Source organism: Anarhichas minor, unplaced genomic scaffold (assembly GCF_050575085.1).
Source record: "Anarhichas minor isolate MPS153535 unplaced genomic scaffold, ASM5057508v1 ptg000004l, whole genome shotgun sequence".
NCBI lineage: Eukaryota > Metazoa > Chordata > Actinopteri > Perciformes > Anarhichadidae > Anarhichas > Anarhichas minor.
Window position 1 is genome coordinate 9,994,331 of NW_027466450.1, and position 20,449 is coordinate 10,014,779.

General features: G+C 40.7%; 1 protein-coding gene across 1 annotated transcript in view; it reads right to left on the bottom strand.

Moving 5' to 3' along the window:
- Positions 1-391: 391 nt before the first annotated feature.
- Positions 392-20,449, bottom strand: part of cps1 (carbamoyl-phosphate synthase 1, mitochondrial) — a 44,102-nt gene continuing 24,044 nt past the window's right edge. The window contains exons 26-38 of the mRNA XM_076104064.1: positions 20,078-20,272; positions 18,388-18,455; positions 15,515-15,590; positions 14,556-14,633; positions 12,422-12,529; positions 12,093-12,182; positions 11,603-11,773; positions 5,544-5,618; positions 5,319-5,417; positions 2,925-2,984; positions 2,683-2,795; positions 977-1,106; positions 392-677 (exon numbers count right to left, since the gene is read on the bottom strand). Coding sequence (XP_075960179.1) covers positions 564-677; positions 977-1,106; positions 2,683-2,795; positions 2,925-2,984; positions 5,319-5,417; positions 5,544-5,618; positions 11,603-11,773; positions 12,093-12,182; positions 12,422-12,529; positions 14,556-14,633; positions 15,515-15,590; positions 18,388-18,455; positions 20,078-20,272 — 1,377 coding nt within the window. The 3' untranslated portion in view covers positions 392-563. The remainder of the gene's footprint in view (positions 678-976; positions 1,107-2,682; positions 2,796-2,924; positions 2,985-5,318; positions 5,418-5,543; positions 5,619-11,602; positions 11,774-12,092; positions 12,183-12,421; positions 12,530-14,555; positions 14,634-15,514; positions 15,591-18,387; positions 18,456-20,077; positions 20,273-20,449) is intronic.

A 20,449-nucleotide genomic window follows, 5' to 3' on the forward strand; every position in this document is an offset into this window, starting at 1 on the left:
GTTATACAAAACAACCTTTATTACAGCTACCTTTACGGTTCTTTAAAAGTCGTGCAAACAGGACATAATACATTTCCAACATCACTTTAAGTTAAACAACTAAATATTTGAATGATACCAAAAAAGCTAAACGGAATCTGCCCAAAGCATTTGTATGAAGATGAGCCCAGGGAGAGCAGAGTAGTGAGAAACATGTCATTGCGTCACATTAACTGATGAAAGTACTGATCACATATTACAGCAGAAAAGCAACAACAACAAAGAAAATCACCCTCCCTGGTATAACAAGTCACCTTTTATATTAAGTTGTAATTATTTATTCATAATGATATATTCTTCAACACTTTGTGGCTCACTTATAAGCCGTTATTTACTGTCCGGTTGTGAAACTTTTGCTTGGTCCATGTTCATCCTCCTCCAGCATGACATTTCTTTTGTCTTTTTGTTGTTTGGGAGGTTTCCTGAAAGGGTCCGTCTGAATTTTTGTTAACCGTATTTTGAACATTTGCTCCCAATTTATTCAACAGTTTTACAAAGGAAACAAAAGGGAATAGAAGGAAGCTTTAGCCCTGCTGGTTATCCCCTCTTCGTTGCCTATCCTTCTGACGGTAGTGGAAGAGGCTGGTAGTGTCGAGATTACCTGCATGGGAGATCGCTTCCGCAAACAGCTTCACCACCTAAGCACACACAAAAACTAGAGTTACCACCTCGCGGTTGTATGCCGCCGCCAACAAGTCTCAGTTCACATCCACGTCTGTCTGAAAATGTCATCATTTCATCTCATTAGCTATTTGTGTGAAATAGACAGTTAGAAAATGGCCAAAAAGTGTTTTGAAAGGTCACAACGACGTTGAACTTTGCCCACTAAAATCGAATTGGTTCATCCTTGAATCCAGATGGATGTCTGGGCCAAATCTGAAGACATTTCTCTGAACAGTAAGTTCCCACAGTCACCGGTAGTGTGACATGTACTGACCTGATGATTGGTGATGAGGGGAACACCGTGGTCCACAGCCATCCTACGGATGATGAAGTTATCTTTCAGGTGGCGAGAGTTGTTGTTGGGCAAGTTGACCACCAGGTCAATATGACCCTCGCTGACAAGTCTATAAAAAAAAAAAACAGAGTGTCAGAGTTGTGATAATACAACTGAATAAACTGTTTCCTGTAATTAAGAGTCGTTTGTATTGTTGATCCCATTAACAATGAAGCCCTATTTCTGCGATTCTTTGCAGCCTTTAGCCACTTTCAGGCCAATGATTTGGTTCTGCAGTACATAGGTGTGCACAAATGACTCTCACCGAGCACAAAGTGACAGCGCGCTAAGGACAACTAGAACCCGATGAGGAAATTCATCTACACGTAGAGCAAGTCAAAGTGATCTGGCTAATTCCCTGGGTCACTTATAAATAACTCGGTCACTTTGTGGACCCAACCGGATGGTTGGGACGCCCTTACTGGTCTGTTTCGGCTGGACGTGAACGACGATCCTTTGCCAATATGTTTTCTGCATGGAATTGTGTGAAGAATATAAAGCCTCTGCTTCTCAGAGTTTGCCTGCTCCCTAGTGGTGACAATGAACGTGCCAAATAAAGCTACATAATGACTATTTTATAAGCTCGTTGGGTTACACACACACATGACTGTCATTTAAATTAAAGAGTCCAATACCTAAAAAAAAAGCTTTTTAATGGAATAAAAAACTAAGTTTAGTTTATTTGAGGTTCCCTTGTTTTTAAAAGGGAGTTGACAAAATCATGTAAAACTTTAGATTTTAAATTGACTAACTTTAAATTATTAGCCCTTTTTGTAGCAGTGTTTGAATTTATTTTGTTTACCTCTTACGTATATACCTTACTCTCTCTTACACTCACACACACAAGCGGCTGAGTTGCCTTTTTCATTTGAAGGCCTTTGACAGACAGCATTGAGTTAGTATTAGATTTCTAAAAGAAAATATGGAGGACATACAACAGCCACAACAAAGGTCATGTTCTTCTCTATAAAGAGCTGGCCTCTATGCCACCTGGCACAGCTGATGCCTCCCAGCCAGCCTTGTGTGTGTGTGTTTATGTGTTTGCTGTTTCGGTCTAGGCCTATTACGTTCCCTTTACATCCTCCTCTTCACCAGCTCATTTCCAAACAAACAGTCCAGATGGCTTCAGTGTAGCATGATCATGACTTGTTTTTGGAATCATTAGCTGAAAACTGCAGTCAGTCAGCCGGCTACAATCAATCTATAACGTTCGAAAAAGATTGTACTTTTCACAACTGGATGAAATGCATATTTTTGCTTTTTTTGTTGATTGCAATGAAAACCCAAATGCTTCAGCTGCTTTTTTTAATTTTCACAATCGTGACTTGACATTGCTCATCGTCATCTTTCCTATTCTGGCTAATGCAGTAACTCTGGACTTCAAAGTCTGCTACATCGTCTTTGATTTTGTCAGCATATTACAGAGCTAATGAGGGGGCTATGCCCTTAGATATTAAGGCAGTATCTGATTAGATATCCGGATTTTGAATCTGAATTTATGCATTACATAAGCACCGCCTCAGGAAGCCATAAGCAAGTCTTAGCCTCGGCGTTTTGACTCAGAGTTTCACTTTAGCCGTCTTTGTTTTCAATGTGTCAAAAGAAGTAAAACATCAATGAAGTGTTCAAAATGAATATTTCCCAACCTCTTAATACTGGGCAAACTTGAATCTCCTCCTTTATCAGATGGCCAAGCAACGGGAGTAGCAGGCACATCATTGGCACACAGCCAGGCAGAAGTGGCTTCAGTAGCAAAGAGCTAGAGGACAGAAACAACATACCCAGAATGTCACAAACAATATTGAGGGAGCAGAAGGCTCCATCAACCAGTGTTGAAAATCAAGGGAGTAAATATGATTTTGAGGCGTTCAAGCTTTCAATAACTCACCTTGAATCCTTCCTCTTTCAGCTGGTGGGCTGTAGCCAGGAATTTGGGTCGGAAGGAATGCTGAAAGGGAGAGAGATTTGAATACTGAGAACAGAAATGTTTTCACTTTGATTTTTCTATTCTTGTAAAATGGTTTCACAGCAATTGTAGAAGAAAAGGTCCATCACCTAAAGTTCCTCTAGTCGTTGGTGCAATGGTCAGACCTCTTCACTTGTAGCATGATATTTTATGATGAATCATGTGGTGCACTGGAATTTGACAGTTACATTAAGTTTGCTTTTCAAATTAGTTTTTTTTATGATTTAATTTTATAATTGAATTTTGTAAAAACAGATTAGTACATAGATTAGCAAAAAATATATCATATTTGTCACAAAGAATTTAAAAACAAAGAATTAAAAAACTCATGTTGTAATGCATTTATGTTAATCATCAGCTTCAAATGACCCACTTAATGGATTCCACCAAAAGTGCTGAAAACTTCTTTGTGAGTTTTTGCTGCTAATGTGCAACTGAATTCAGCTTAGTAAACAATATGCTTGCTAAAATTACTGCTGCCTCACCAAAACCATTGTGATATGGTTTGACATTTTTTAGTTTATTCTGCAGACTACCTTATATGACATAAAGGTTTCTAATTTAGTTTGCAATTTTGACACACAGCTTCTATTGGTACCAACAAGGTACAGTTAATTAAAAAGACGGAGACAGAGAGAGGGAGAGAGAGAGAGAGAGACGGAGCAATGCAGGTTCGTTCAACAGGACTATTTTTCCAAGTTGGTGTGTGTAAACTTTACAGAGAAGCAGCAGTTTTATCACATTCACTCCCTGTAGTAGCACATTTCCTATTTGTCTTTTCTGACTCAAAGCAAGCAATGTGTGTCACAATAACAACTGCATTAACAGATTATTTTTGGGCCAGCTGGGGGCTGGGGTGCAACAGGGCAGCTAAAACATGTCAAAACACAACTGAATTATTTCTGCTTTTTAAGTTATGATAACTTGTTGTAAACCATTTGCATTTTTACAACAGTAGCATTCATTTGGAGTCTGGCAAGTCCACTATTCACGCTCCGTTTAGCTCCGTTTTGCTCTCCACAATCTCCTCCGAGCAGCAAAATGCTCCACCATGGTCCGCAGCAAGTTGCTAATTGGGTCCGTCTGCAGTTTGGTGCTGTGCAGGTAGCATTCAGTGGGTTTTTAGAGGTTTTTGTATTTTTGAAGAGCTGCTGGAAACAAGGTTGAAGAGAGCGGTAGGGCTAAACCAAACAATTAGCTGACAGACTCAAAAAAAGCTCTGTGGAGCTGAGAGGGACTGCAGAGTCAGGCAGCAATACTCTGTGAGTTAGTCACTATGTGTGCCCTCTTTTACATCACACACATTGGTGGCAGCTAAACCATTGTAAATATAAAACATATTGAGCTGCTGTATGTCCCCATACAAATACAACATTTCAAAACCACCCTCAAGCTACAGGCCACAGCCTTTTTCACCACATTGCTGACCAAAATGTATCAAATCCTCCTACAACAAACCCAGAACTATTGGAGGTAAATCACATCCGTGTTGCTGTGTGTTCTGGATCTGTTAGCCTAAAGTGTTGCTGCTGCTGTGTTTGCTTCCCTGTTACGGTGCCTACAGTATGTGACCACAGGTGCCTGCCTTCAAGTGCTCCTGTTCCCCAAGAGCACCAATTATACAGCTAGTATTGTGAGTGCTTTGTTAGTTAATGCTGCATCAGTCAAACTCGCAGTTTGGCAACCCAGAATGGCTGCAGGACTAAATTACCAAAACCCATGTAACGTGGTGTCATTAAAAAGCTCAGGCTTACATTTTGGGGTTTTTTCTGCAGCTGTGGATTGAGAGATGTTTTTTTTCATGAAAGTTTATCAATGGTTATTCAAGACTTTTGACACTTGGTTAACGAAATAAACATTTTTTGTTTGAGTATTGTACATTTTTACAAAATGTTTCTTTTCACTGTGGGGGATTATACAATGATGATTAGTGTTTGTTTGGATACTAATTGTGTTTTATGTTTGGGTAGTTCCTCTAATTAATTTGGAGACAACAGCATCAGGTCTACTTATCTTCTCCAATCATCTCCAGTTCTGCTAAGTGATAGGTATTTCACCCTCTCTGGGTCATTCAGTGTCACTTGAGTGTAGTTGTCTTTAAGTCACATGAGGAGCTGTAAGCATTGCATGGATCGAGGTGCGATTCAGTGCGAAAGAAACAGAGTAGTGCCAGACTGGCATTGTAAGAAGCGGATAGCCTAAAGATTTATGCCACCTGTTCAGACGGCACTTTGCATTTGGTGTCTTGTGGGCAGGAGGCCCCAAAAGGAAACACACACAGGAGGCAAGTGAACTTCCAGATGGCTGTAGTCCTACCTGAATCCCAATCAGGATGCCTTTCTCTGGTAGCTTAAAGCCTGTGGAGAGCATAGCCTTCAGGAAGGCAGAATAAATGTTTGGTCCAAAACAAGCGACCTGCAATAAAACACACATAGACGCACATGAGAGTATCTGTTAACACTGAATCGCCAAACTAGATGGGAGGAGAAGAAATAGACTGCACATCAGACATAATGGGTTGTATGACTCCCAGGGCCTTACTTCTCCAGTGGAGGCCATCTCACAGCGAAGCACAGGGTCTGCATCCCTCAGCCGGGGCCAGGAGAACATGGGTGCCTGGTGAAACAAGGGAAGAGGGGAGCGATCATAATGATTAACAATGAAAACAACGTACTAACAGTGGAGGTATTACAACTAATAAATACTACAAAAGTGGCAATCAATACAGAATAATTTCCCACATAATTGACATCAGTCCACTGCTAGCACCTAGAAGCAAAACAAAGCTTGCATTCCCCTAAAAAGTAGCAGGTGAACCACGCCGGTGGCAGTTGCTTAATAAGCTTATGGCAAATAATATCCATTTAAAGGCTCATACAAACTACCAAATACTACTAGTTATTTCATTTGCACCATTTCTGCTTCAATATAAATTGTTAAGCAAGAGAGAGGTATGGTAACACAGAGAGTTAAGGAGGTTAGTGCTACAACTGCTGGTGAAGACAGACTTAAAAAGGAAAATCTGATAAGAAAGGAGTCTTCTCAAACTGCAGGCCACCGGTCGCTCTAACAGCCAGCATGACATGCCGTCTCCGCTGTCAACACTGAGAAGAAGGTAGGTGGCCTGAGTGATGGAGCAACAGCAGGGTGAGCCAGAAGATGAGAGGGAGTGTGGAGGAGAAGAGAAAAAAGGAAAGAAGATAGAGACGACAGGAGACGAAGAGAAGACAGTGAGGAGAGGGGAAAACATAAAAAGGGAGAAAGAATACAATTACTTGAGAGGAGAAGCGATGGAATAAAAGGAGGGAACAAAATGAACGAATGTTAAGACAGGATAAACAAACTTAACAATTAAAGGAACATGAAGAAATTGAAATTGGAGAAGAGAATAGAATGAAAAGGGGGAAATTAAAAGATACATTTTATATTTTAAAAGAGGGGATGGGGAGAAGAGAATGATTGAAAGGAAAGTGTTGGAACAAGAGCAGAAGACCGTAGTTTCTCATAATTTTATTACAGACAAATTAAGAATAGTGGGGTGCCATGTGGAAAGACATTCTTATTCCCCCATTTAAAAGTCGACAAACCACATTACCTTGAAGAGAGAGAGAGATGGTGTGGCGTTGTGTGACTCATGTGTACACACACACACACACACACACACACGCACACACACACACGTAGAGGCAAGGGCCACTAGGGGGGGATTCATCCTTGAAAGGGGCTTTCTAATCAGCTGAATGTAATGTTAGCATACTAATGTAAGAAGGGACGAGTAGAAGTGAATACAGACAGGGAACCAGCATCGCTTATCACGGCTTTGTTCAAAGAGTCAGAGAAAGACAGAAAAATATGCATAGATAAAAAAACAGAATGTTTCCAAGAAAGAAAATGGAATAGAGGGAGAGACACGCACAGAGAGAGAGAGGGGGTATAGCAGTGAGAGGGAACTTTTAATAGTGCAATAAAAGAGACAAGAAACTACAATAAAAAGGAGGAGAAATTGTGAAATACAGGACATGAGTCACACAAAGACGTTTGCTTTTAGGCCTTTGTGTAAATCCAGAATATTGGATTTGTACATAATTCCAATAAAAAGGGGGTTCCCCATTTTACACAACCAAACCAACATGTTGAACCAAATCTGCAACAAACACTTAAAACTATGAAGCAGGAAGTGGAAAATGTAAACAAGAGCGGTTAGAAAAATGGCATCACCTAACACGGGTGGAGATTGCACTGGTCTTAAAATGAGAAACCTTGGCCTTTATGAACAGAATTATAAAAACCTCCGGGGTCTCAGTTATTATGGTCTGTCGTCCAATTGCAATGATATGTCTCCGGGAGAGAATGTATGAGACTGTCACACAATAACCGAGGCTCTGTAACCACAACATCCAACTAACGCACAGACGCACTACTTCCCCCATCCCTCACCGACCGCCCACTCCTGAGAGACAGTAGAATTGTGAAGCTCCACAACATGAACAATATTATCTTGGCGTACCAGCTGAGCTCCAGTGGAGAAGGAAATGAATAAAGTAAGACATTTGCACATAACATTGCTGCACACTATGGGCCTTGTTAGAGGGAAAAGTGGCACTTGTGTAAATGTCTTTATCTTCGCAGCTGAGTGGAAATAACTACATTAGCTACATTTGTACATACAGATTTTGTTATGAGAATTCCCACATGTTTTTTTTTGCTGATGATGGAGGTTTTGATTGTACTACCAGGGGTTGGTATACATCTTCCATAGGTCATTAATAAGACATTACTGTGAAGATGGTCAATGCTAGGTGTTTGCTGAAGTTTCTGGGGTGGATTCTAGGGAGTAAATGGAATAATGCTTCCAGAGCAGGAGCAGGGCCCGCTGGAGGAAAAGGGAGGCATGCAAGAACCAGACCCAGGACTGATCAGACTGTCAGAGCCTGCTGCAGTAAAGTGAGAGGTTTTCTAAAAGGGAATTTGGTGCTCAGGAACGCCAAAATCAACACAAAATGAAAACCACATAAAGTGAAGGGGCGACTTTACTTAACATCCTCCTGTACAGTAGCTGGCTGAAAGTCTGAAAAAGTGTTAAAAAAGGAAAAAACTTTAACTAATACTTCAAAAAGTTCAAAAGATGTCAAATTGAGTTATTTCGTCAAAGGACTCCTATTATTCTCTATGAAGAAGAGCAGCGTTAATGCAAATCTCTAAAACTATATTAAGAGGTTGCTACCAAAAGTCAAAACATTTTTCAATTCATCATACGATTATTTGGGCAGTAAATTGCACGCTGGGAAAACTATGTGAGATATGATAATAGTGCACACTGATCAGCAAGCATTCTAATAAGTATTGCTTGTATCTGACACGGTGGAGACATACATTAACCATTACAGTCAGTCAATCAACACCTTCACTAGCAGATGTGTTTCTATGTCAACATCCTTTTGTTCAAGTTAATTAACTTGACCTCCTTACATTGAGCCTTTTCCAGAAATGTAAGTCCAGTTTGATGTTCCCAGCATGCATTTTTCTTGCGTAATTGGGCTCACAAGAATGCGTCTATCTCAGAAGTCACTATAATGTCCTGTATGCCGTGGTCAGGGGGACCAAACGTGCAACAGCCGGAAGTTATTCTTTTTTTCCAGCCAGTAAGTGTGCACCAGGGACAGACACCCAACCACCAAATCCACTTCCTCCTCCTCAAATGTTTTCACGCTCCTCTTCTTCCCACTATAATAAATACCACTGTGTTATTGTTCCTATGAGTTTTTTTGTATATGGTAGAAACAAAATTACACAATGGGGACTTGTTAGGGAAGTGAAAACAACATGGCCTCAAATGAGGGACTGTCAGAAAGAGAGAAAAAAAAAAAAGAGACAACAAGAGCAACCGAGTGAGGATGAAAGGAAATGAGACGTATTAAATGAAGTTGGTCTCTCTGGATAGCAATGACTAATATCAACTGTGTGATGTGATGACACAGTGAGGACAGTGTGGATGAAGGCTGAGAGAGTGTATTTTGATGGCACACACTTCAGGCTACTAAGGCTGGATGTAGTTTCAGACATCACAGTGTGTTTTTAGTGGGGGCTTGATGTCGAGGCAGCAATAATGTGTTAAACAGGTAGAAAGAAACCACCACTACTTCAATAAAAAATAGTCATGTATTGTGGCAGTGTTTCAAGCAAGGCCCATATTAGTCAGGGGGTATGAAGTCTGTATCATAGACTCCAAGTAAACTCCAGAAGTCTTTTAAGCCTGGCGCCTGGAGTATTCAGAGCTCTGATTAATATTCCTCACCACTGTGCAGGCTAGAAATTGAAAAACTTTAGGTGGTGGGGAAGAGAGGGGGATTATACCTGCGTGATTGGCTCCAAACTACAGCCATTGTTACAGCAGCTCTGTTGTAATTAGAGGGAGAAATTACTTTGGAAAAAATAGCTTTGGAACAGCTGGCGACACGTAAACTCTCTCGTACCCAATCTAAGAAGTAAGCCTCCGAGCCGCTATGAGAAAGCACCTACTACTCTCTCCCCCCCCCCCCCTCCCCTCCCCTCCCCCAATCATGCCTAGGTGGAGGGATGGAGCAGTAATTGCCGTCTTTGTTATGTGATCCAATAGAAGCTTTACTCGTGAAACCTGCAGCATCTATTAAGATATCATACATGTAGGACTCTTTACAAAGAAGCTAATTGTCCGATCATTACTAATACATTAGGCTGTCAGAAGTTCAGAGACATGGCTATAGGGACTTCAAAACATTTTAAAGTCACTTTTACATAAGTAGCTTTTTTTACTATCTTTATTCAACAGTTTGGTCTTTCGATTTGAAAGCACGATCCAGTGATTTCACCTCAAATATTGTAATGCTTTCCCTAAAAAAAAAACCTGTCCTCATGCTCAAATAGGCTCTGCTTGCATTTGGATTTTTGCTCAAACTGTATGTTTGCACTCAGATTTCTACTCTGTGGTCGGATATTTCCTCTGCTTTGGGATTCTTGTTGTGCAATAACCCTTACAAAATTCCCCAACCAATAGAAGGCCAGGTGTAGTGTTGACCAATGGAATGATCCCTGCCTCGTGGTGTTCACTTCACTTCTCAGAGCGACCCTGATGAGCGGTTACTCTTAAACCTGGCCCTCCAAGGCTCTACTATGTACTTTCCTTGCTTTCTTTACAATTTTTTTAATTAAACCACAATATACCAGCAACAGCCTGTACTTTTTCCTTTAACTATATAATAATGATGCCGCTGCTATTACTGGAACCAACTTTGTATTTAGCCTGTTGACAGCTGCACACAGAGACTGAGTCATTAGCTTTCTAACGCTAGTTAAAACAGTCTGCCCTGTCTGCTTAATACATTCACGGTCTGTCCATATTAAGCCATCTACCTCACTGCCATAATTTAGTCGTGTAGATCCCCTCCACTCTTGAACTGAATATACTCTTGCGATTCTTACTGGCATATGTGGCGAGTACCTGTGCCACGAACTGTAACCTGCTCCACTGACCAGCAGTGCTCATTCGCCCTCTAGCACACCGACGGGAGGCCGGTGTAGCCATTATAGTAACAGAAAAAAGTACAGGCGACGTGTTGTTAAAAAGTAATGCTAAACTGTGCTCTGGCACCATTTGGTGTTCGTTGGGTCCAGAAACAGGCATCAGGCAGCACAGGATCACGTTTGAAAGGATTTTATCATTCATTACCTTGTACACTGTGTGGCTGGGACACAATATATAGGCATTTTACCAATCGAAGCATTTTATACACTAGAACGGCTAAAAAGAAAACGCATGTGCTTGAAGGCACATTCATTTATTTAAGAAGTTAAGAATCTTTATGTTTGGTGAAATGCTGCCAACAAACTTGAGTTGGGGGTTGACCTAAAAATGTTAGCCAAATGACCCATGTACTTTTTTAAGATAAGATTAACAAATCAGAACAAATACCTTCTTGAAGCCAGAAGCAAATGTTTTAACATACACACAAAGAAAAGCTTAGCCTGACAGCCCTCTCTGACATGGTGCAACTTCTACTCCAACTTCTAGTTGAGAAATGTAGCAGAGAAAGTAGTTCCACTTGAGACCAGACTATTTTCGCAGAAGACTTAATAGTAGGAACGCTATTTATAACACTAATAATGATAGCTCCATTCTTTTTAAATTAGGCAATACCAAGCACCTCAAACTGAAGCAACTAAATGGAATTCATGAATCACTTTATTAAATTACACCTGTGCTTTTTGACAGTGAAGACTGAATAAAAGGAAAAATATAATTGAGTTGTGTGTGCAAACCCTACTGTGTCAAAGGGCCCACCATGATTATTATCTCTGGTACTTATGGCTGCATCTAAGCCCTGCTTACACTGGGCAGACCATTGTATAGCATGCTTGTGTTTAAGCCATTAATCAGGAAAGTCCTCACTTACTTACTGTAGAACGCTGTCAACTTCTTTTTCTCGATTATTATCCATACATCCATCCATTCACGCTCTGTGCTCCATAAAAAGTCAACATTAAAATGAAACAAATAACGATTGAAGAAAGCCAGTCACTCAGTTTCCACGCTCACAGCAGTTATTTTCAGTTTCCTCTCTCACCTTGATGCCAACGTAGTCTACAGGTATGATGGGGTTCTCCAGAGAGGGCAGGCTGGCCTCATCCAAAGGCTCTCCCACCATCACTTTGGTCGCCACATTGATGAAGTCCACACCGATTGTTTTTGATACAAAGGGGAAGGAGCGCGACGCTCGCAGATTACACTCTATCACCTAAATGGGTACACAACACAGTCATTTCAAAAAAAGCAAAGAGATAGCTATTTTTGCAGAGTAATAAAGCTATTAAGGCTAATCAAAAAATAAACACATATCAGTGTGGATATGTAGATTACAAAAACATTTCCTGTATGTGTGCTGTAGCTGGAACATCAAAACTGAAGGCAACAGCATTGATCATAAAATCCATCAAACTTGGCAAATAACTCTGAACACAAGGGGATTTCAATTTGCGCGTGAATTGCATTTTGCTGCAACCAGCTGTGAAAATGCTGATCTATCATTTAGTCGTAGGCTGTGAAATATTACCTACCATGACATCATTGCCTTTAACCAGAAATTGAGTGTTAAAGGGCCCCGAAATTTCAAATGCCTGCGCAATTTTCCGTGTGGCAATCTTGACCTAAGAGTGATGAAAAATGCATACACAGATACAATATTTATAAGGCCGGCTCAAACAGTTTCATCCCGTAATATCTCTATAGACACAAATATAGAGCATTTTCTTTTGCATAATGTACATTGTGGTTTAAATACACACACAGCATATGGGTGAAACTGCTGGTTTTCCATGCAATATCAATTGGGTCATTGTATTATTGGTATGGTTTGAGTGTGAATGCTGAGGACGACTGAACTGACCTTTTCTAGCGCCCCCTGGCTAATAGACTGGGTTGGTAACATTAGGGTGGCATCTCCCGAGTGTACCCCGGCATCTTCAACATGCTCCGTTATGGCATGGGCCAGAACCTGGACACAGACACACAGTGATTATGTAACACTCAAAAAGCATTTGCATGCAGATCATAGCTCTAATAAGCGTCGGAAATCCCTACTCAAGGCAACCTAACTTTAACAGCCTCGCTCCGTTTCTCTGATGAGAATTTTTCAGGCTTAGAGCCAGATGGCCCCCAGACTTGATGTGTTTATACCTACAGCATGTCACGGTGCAAAATATTATCCGAAAATGCAGTAGCACTGTCAACACATAGTGAGCCAGCTCAAAAAACTGTGAGCACTTGGATGAATAGAATAAATTCAGTCATGGCAGATAAAAAAAAAAAATAATCTGTTCAGGACAAAGGGTTTGTATTTTTTTGACGTAGGACTATGTAAGAAACAATGTACGCGGATATGCGGTGTCAAAAGAATGACTTCCAACATTTCACCCACAGGAAAGGAGATTTGTATCACCAAGCAACTCTGTGCGTGTGTCTGTTAATGAGCTGCCGTGTCATTAGCTCATTTAAACTGCTGCTAACCACAGCATTCATTAGCACTCTTCAGATAGAGCCTGTAATTAATACGCATTATCTCTGACTTTTCCACTCTCCCACACATATACGCACACACATACACACACACACACACACACACACACACACACACTGGCCAGGAATAATGAGGCCTTTTTGGTATTCAATGAATGGACAGCTTGTTAATGTGACACTGAAGATAAAGAAGGGGCTGTATTCAGGGAAAGTAGAGAGAAAATCCACCATACAACTGGATTGCCCACGTTCCAAGTAACACCCTTGAAATGACTCCCACAGCCTAAACAATAGAAAAACAAACGGGCCATTAAGGACAAGTACCTAGGTGGCTCTATCTCCCAAAGCAACCTACAATAATAACAATTATAGTTACACTTACTCTTAAGGGACTGATCATGTAAAACTTTAATGTACAGGAATCATCAGTCTTTGAGATACACACGTGTGCCTCTTTATACTGAGTAACCTGTGGATTTACATGTCACACGCATGATAGTATGTGCGAAAGAAGTATATGCAGATTCATCTGAAGATCCCTTCCAGACATGAGACGTTTCAGAATAGTGTGCTTTACATAAAGCCCAATATGGTTTTCCCACAAAGAAAAACCTATCACCGTGCCTCCTACTCCCCATTGAAAAATCCAGAATCTATTAATATGCAAATATTATTCATTTGAAATGTTTAACTGCTGGCTACAAGATGCCTCCTACTTTACTAAAAAGGGCATAATCAGTGTTTGTGACCTGGAGGTTTCACGTTTCAACACCACGCTTGTGTGAGATGCGTACTGGACCGCGATGATTGGCTGCCGTTCTAGTTGTGATGTCACAAAATAATGCTTGAACATTCACGTTTTAACTGAGTGCGGATAAACTTTACCCCATCCACAGATGAATTTAAATAGAACCTTCTAGTGTCAAACTGTGCGCATACTATATACTATACATAATACTTTCTGAATTGTATGATACTACACTGTACTCTAGTGCTTTATTTTGAAATGTACTAATAATTCGGTGGAATAAATTAAGCAGAAGCATATATTCAAAATAAAGGCAACGAAAATTACAAATCTGTGTTGCATGTCAATCAGATATGAAAACAGTTTGTTGAACAAGAATCATTTCAATCTGTCCTAAACTGATCTAATCTAGAAAATGAGTATCACCACTTCCCTGCATTTTGTCTTTAATGTATTCCACTCTTCCAATCCGATCTGTCTGTGCTGTAATGTCTTTCCGCCGAAGATGAATGAGATTATTTCCACTTTATTCATCTACTGGGCTCAATATCTGTCCTACCTCTCCGTTTAAACTGAAAAATAATGGAGGACTGAAAAACGCCAGGCTACAGAGATAAATAACAATGATACTGTTATGAATGAAAATATGGTCGAACGGGGTGTCAATATTAATAAAAGCCGACTACAGATTGTTCTTTCCCATGGCTGTAACCCAAAAGCTCATGTAACTAGACACAACACGTCAGTAATGTCTCACCTTGCCACCTTTGGCTACAGCATCCACCTCTACCTCCCTGGCACCGCAGATGAACTTGGTGATGACCACCGGATGTTCCTGGAGGAAAGACAGCAGGATGGTTAGTCTATCAATGAATAAAAGGGAAATAACACACTCCTAACAAGGGTAACTCCTACACTGCTCATCTGATTGGACATTAGCATCCTTATATAAAAACCTGGTAGGTCATCAATTTATAGTAATTAATGTGCAAAACAATGTGTCACAATTCAAAGACTTCACTGTGTGAATATGTTGTAATAGTTGAGTGTGACACAATAATATTTCATTATTACTCTATTAAACCACTATCACAAAGGGACAGTTCACCACAAAACTAAAAATCATCTTACCCGTCGTGCTATTTATAAATCTAGATTGTTTGGTGAGTTGCCTAGTTTTGGAAATATCAACCGTAGAGATGCCAGCCTTTTCGGATATAATGGGACTAAGTAGCACGGAGCTTGTGCTAAAACACATTTTCACAACTTGTTGTGAGCAGTTTCATATATGAACAATCTAGATTGATAAAAAGCACTACGGGTAAGAGGAAAAATATGTATTTTTTGGATTTTGGGGTGAGCTGTCCCTTTAACCGGCTTGTGTTGGTGCTTTGAAGGTGTGATATGGGCATGTGTGGGCATGCCTCTAGTCCCAGGCAGGGGGCCCTTGGAGGGGCCAGGTGCCCCATAGCCACCTGAGGGTTCAGTGAAGTAGAGATGCACACACTATACTAGCCAACAGCCACGACAGCTGGTAGCATCAGTTAATTGAAAGCTGAGGGAGAATCCAACACGAGAAAGAGAGTCTGAGAGTGTGTGTGTGTGTGAGATATAGAGTGTGATCGCTTCTCAGCTAATGCAATACAAGTCAAGACGTCAAAAGGTCTCCCTCCCACGTGCAGGCACACACACACACAGAGTTAACACTGCTCTCACCTGGGACACCTGAGAGGCCTCCTCCAGGAAGCGTTTCATCTCCTCTTCTCCATACACAACATTCATTGCAGAACCACTGGTGAGATGCAAGCAGGAGAGAGAAAGAGAGAGTGAGAAGAAGAGTAAGGGAGAGAGAAAACAATAGGCCACAGGAGAGGAAGAGAAGGAAGCAAACAGGAGAACATACAAGCTTCAAATGATCGTTCAAAACACTCATTATTTCGCCGTTGCATCACTATTACCATCGGGAACAAGGGGGGGGGGGGGGGGAAGAGAGAGAGAGAGAGAGAGAGAGACACACTATTTAGGTCGAAAACCACTCCAGGCTCTTGAAAACGAGTTCAGAACTTAGTCATTAAAAAAACAATAGATTCAGGCTAGTTTTATTGTGGTTGTTGTTTTTGCTTTTAGACTGCTAGCCGGGCTTTCCTCCCGTTTGAAAAAGGACAGGACAGAGAAAGGCCACAGGCTTCGGTCAGATCTTTATTCCTTAGCCGTTTGTTGCTCAGCGGCAGACATACGTCCAACCCCCAAAATTAATACCGATTGAAAATGCATTTTGCATTTACATTCATGCATATCCTCGACTCAGACGCCACCTAGTTTCTGTACGACTGTTCTCTGAATTTTCAAATCAATTCCATCATTAGATATTTATGCAATTCTGCATGTGCTATTACAAAGAGTAAAATAAAGTTTTTATGTTGACCCGGTGCTGATCCTTGACAAAAATGAGTCAGCACTCTATGGAAAACCATGAATAAGAATATAATTATTATACAGAAATGTGTTTTTACTCAATCCGTTCGGCTTATACTATTTTAGCAGTAGCAGCGACAGCGTTCGTGGCGTTGATTGTAGTGATGGTATTAGTTGGAACACAACTTAACTGTGTTAATCTCGTTTATATTTTAAGGCCAATGGACGATGACAAGTAGTGACTTTTGGAAATCACTTGAGTTTAGAACAAGTATTACTGTCTTATGTTCAATTAGACTGACCACTTGTTTCATCTCTGTGCTCTGCAAAACGAGGGCGAAGTTTAAAAGAACTGCAAATCAAACACTAGATCTAAAATTAGACAGAGTGGGACAGAGTTTATCTTTGCATTGCTAGCGCTAATGGTACCGCCAATGGTCAAAATATTTTAAAATGAAAAGCAATCACGTCATTGTTTGGTCCGTCTCAACAAATATTATTTACCGGCCCAATGGTCAAACACATTTTTTCACCACCAAATTATGTTTCCAATTCAACCCCACACATACCCAACACCTAAACGAATCCACAGTGTGAAGGGAAATTCAACAGTTACGACAATTCTAAAGCAATGAGTTGACAATGCATTCACTTGATGGATTTTTATTAAAGTGAGTGAGGCAGTTTCACGCTGGGGTTTATTACTAAAGTCAGATTGGAACATTTCTCGCCCACAAAGGCTTGCTTTCACACATATAGGAATTCCTAAGAAATATTTCTCATTTTAATTTTCCACGGCACTTTGTGAAGTGAAGAAATTAGACACTTTCAAAATGTTTAAACTATGGATAGACATTTTGGAAACCCTTTTACTTATAAAGAAGTTGCTTAGTTTTCAAATTAGTTTCTGGTTTTGACATTGTATCTGTCCGATTGCTCGTGCATATCATTCTACAGCCATATCTAGCAGTGTCGGCACTTCACCGCAAATATACTTTATATGATGGATTTAAGTATGCAAATAAGATAAAGATCGTGAAGTATGACGTGAATATATTTTAGGGCCAAATACTTCAAACTTTGTGAGTTTTGGTGTGTGTGTGTTTTACTGTTGTAAAAATATGACGCATGAATCTGACAAGGAGTGTTTGGTGTGGAAATTGTGTGAGTTTGTGCATATGTACTGAGGCTGAGAAGAACATTCAAAAACCATTAACAAGTATGTCAAGTGGAAAGAGTGAAAACGCTTCGGGGATGGGAGAGGATCAGAGGGAGTTCACCCTACGCTAATGCTGAGAGGAGAGGACATGAGAGGAGAGGAAAGGAGAAGAGGGGAGAAGAGAAGAGAGGAGAGGAAAGGAGAAGAGGAGAGGGGAGAGGAGGGAGAGAGGAGAGGAGAGGAGGCTCATCTTTCTAATAAACAGTATCCGACAGAGGTCAACTTACAGTAGGTGGAAGAAATTTAAATTGCAAATGTTAACAAATATGTGTTATTAATAAACTATATTATAAATGGTATTATTATTGCTACATTGAGGTCAAGTGGGAACATTAAATACTGGTGGCTATCATTTTGCTGAATTAAATGACTTTAAAATTTGGTTTAATGTGACCTAGTGCATGACACTCGGTGCTAATCAAGCACAGACAGAATCACTTTCAAAACCAACATTACGGCTCGCATGTAAAACAATATAAAGTCCAAAACTCTCTTAATTAAACACAAGTTTCTGCTCAGAGCCAAAGCCCTTGTGAATACAGGGTCTCATCACGACATCTGCTGGACAAAAGTGTCACTACAAGATTGAACGGGCTGTAATTGTAGTAAAGTTCATTAATCACCATAACTAAAATTGTATTTCACTTAGTTAGCAATAGGTCTGTGAATTAGCTATTAAGAGATTCAAGTGGGGTTTTTTCTTACATAACTCAGCCAACCAGGCAAACACCGTCTTCTTCCCTGTATTTCTTAATACACTGTATTGGCTAGCAATTGAAGACAAGACAAGTATGCATTTCATACTAAATGTTATTCAAAAGCTAAAATGTGCTTGTTATTGATTAAGGTGTGAGTCGGCCAGTGCAGTCCCGATTAGGAGTTTACTGAAACATGTATGATAATCAAATCCACAGCAAATTCAAAGTATGTTGGCTGAGGTGTCTTTAAAATGTACCTGAGAACATAGGAGGGCCGCAGCAGACAGGGATAGCCCACGTGGTTGGCGAAGTTGATGGCATCTTCCTGTGAAGGGAGAGAAAAGCACAGCAGATGTTGGAAGCTCTATTTGTCACGATAGCGATTCCTCCAGAATGGTCTGCCACAATTTGGAGCAACTTAACACGTTTAAGGTTAAGTTTTAAACAAAGATTTTGCAGTTATCACTTAAAATATACAAGGAAACACGGGACAAAGAAAGAAGTTCTAACTGTTGAAAGAAATGGGGGAAAAGTAAACACATTTGATTGCTCCAAGACTTAGTCACTAACGTACAAATCATTTTTTTTTAGGCAAACAAAAGAAGAAATAACATTCTAAAAAACAAAAAAGTAACAATAAAGCGTGCAGTAAAATAATAGGCTAGAAACAAATAAAGACACACATTTGGTTGATCTATGGCCCGGAAAGCTCCATCACCAGTCTTTAACCTGAGCTTTGTTTAGTTTTTCAATCTTTATGCAACTCTGTGTATTCATCATCAATTAATTCATATAATGTTAGAACATTGCATGATTAAAGTCACTTGAGACAAAACAAAGAATCAATATCAAATCAAGGGTGTGTGTGTTTGCGCTTGTACTTGTAACAAACCCTCTCGTACAGCAAGTCCAATTTAAATTCAACTACACACATTTCTTTAGGCTTCTGGAAGGAAAGGTGCACTCCCATGTCAGCCAAGAACAGAGAGCGTATAAGTGCTCAAATAACAGCCAGAGCGTGGGGCTTCAAGTCAACTCCCTTTAGATTTTCTTTTCTGCCTTTCAGTTCACATAACGAATGAGAGAAGAAAGAGTACGAGTCGTGGAAGGAGTCTCGCAGTGAAAGACCCCCTCTCCTCCTCAGCATCCCCATTATCATCATCGCTCTCTCTTATCCATCTCGCAGGTCTAGCCTCTGTCTCGCTATCATTATCCACTGTTCACTCGCCAGGTGGGATACCATTAACAAACACGAAATAGCCTCCCAGAGAACCATCCCCCCACGGCTCTACTGGAGTTATTTCAGCCCAATAAAAACAAACTGTTTCTTCGAGCTCGGCAGGGAAATAGAATACGTAGGTAGACTCTGGAGAGACACAGAACTTTATCTGTTTGTAACGGATAATCGCTCCTCAGTGGTAACTGAATACAACGGTAATGGAAGAGACATATTTCAGCTCTGACGGCTGACACAATCCAGTGCTCCACGTGTTCCACAGAGGGGCCTGCCAGTGCTTCGCTCTGATGTAGCCGACAGCTGGTTTGAGAGGGCCAAACACAAGAAAAGTGCTCAACAAGACAGTAAGTTGGGGGCACAATGCCCTTAAGAGGAAGAAAGTTCTGCCAGTTTGTCTGTAGGGAAAGGTGTGATGTTGTAGGGCTGTAACTAAAGATATTATTATGTGTGTTTGGCGTGGATGTGGAGTGGTCAAATACATGATTCAAAATATTATAATAAACCAGAAAAATACAACTTTTCCGCCCCCATAGAGAGCTTACTGGAGTGTTATCTTAGAGCAAGAGTAATACTATGACACTCAGAGGCTCCTGTGTGCTCAGGTCCCATTCCACAATACTCACGTCCCTTTCTTCTTTCTCAGCATATGGTCACAACGCATATCCCAAAATAGCATTCTATAATACATCCATTATGCCTTTATTTCTCACCAGGGAGCTGACGGCCCTCCATGGGGCTTGGGCCACCCCGAGGTCATCTAGTATACTTGAGAAGACGGAGCGTTCCTCAGCCCGGTCGATCTGCAGGGGGCTCGTCCCCAGAATCTTCACCCCACTGAGATGCAACGGGACGGCGAGGTTGTTGGGGATCTGGCCTCCGACTGACACAATGCTGCCAGAGCAACCCTGGAGAGGAGGGGATGGAAAGAGAAGAATGTGTGAGATAGAAAACAGGATTAAAAACAGCAGGTAGAATAAAAGAATAGGAAGTGGAGGGGGGGGAAGAAAAGGACAGGAGCAGCGAAGATACTCCGTCAAGTCTGGGACCTCCACAGGCCTATCAGCCAAGATTAACTGTCTGAA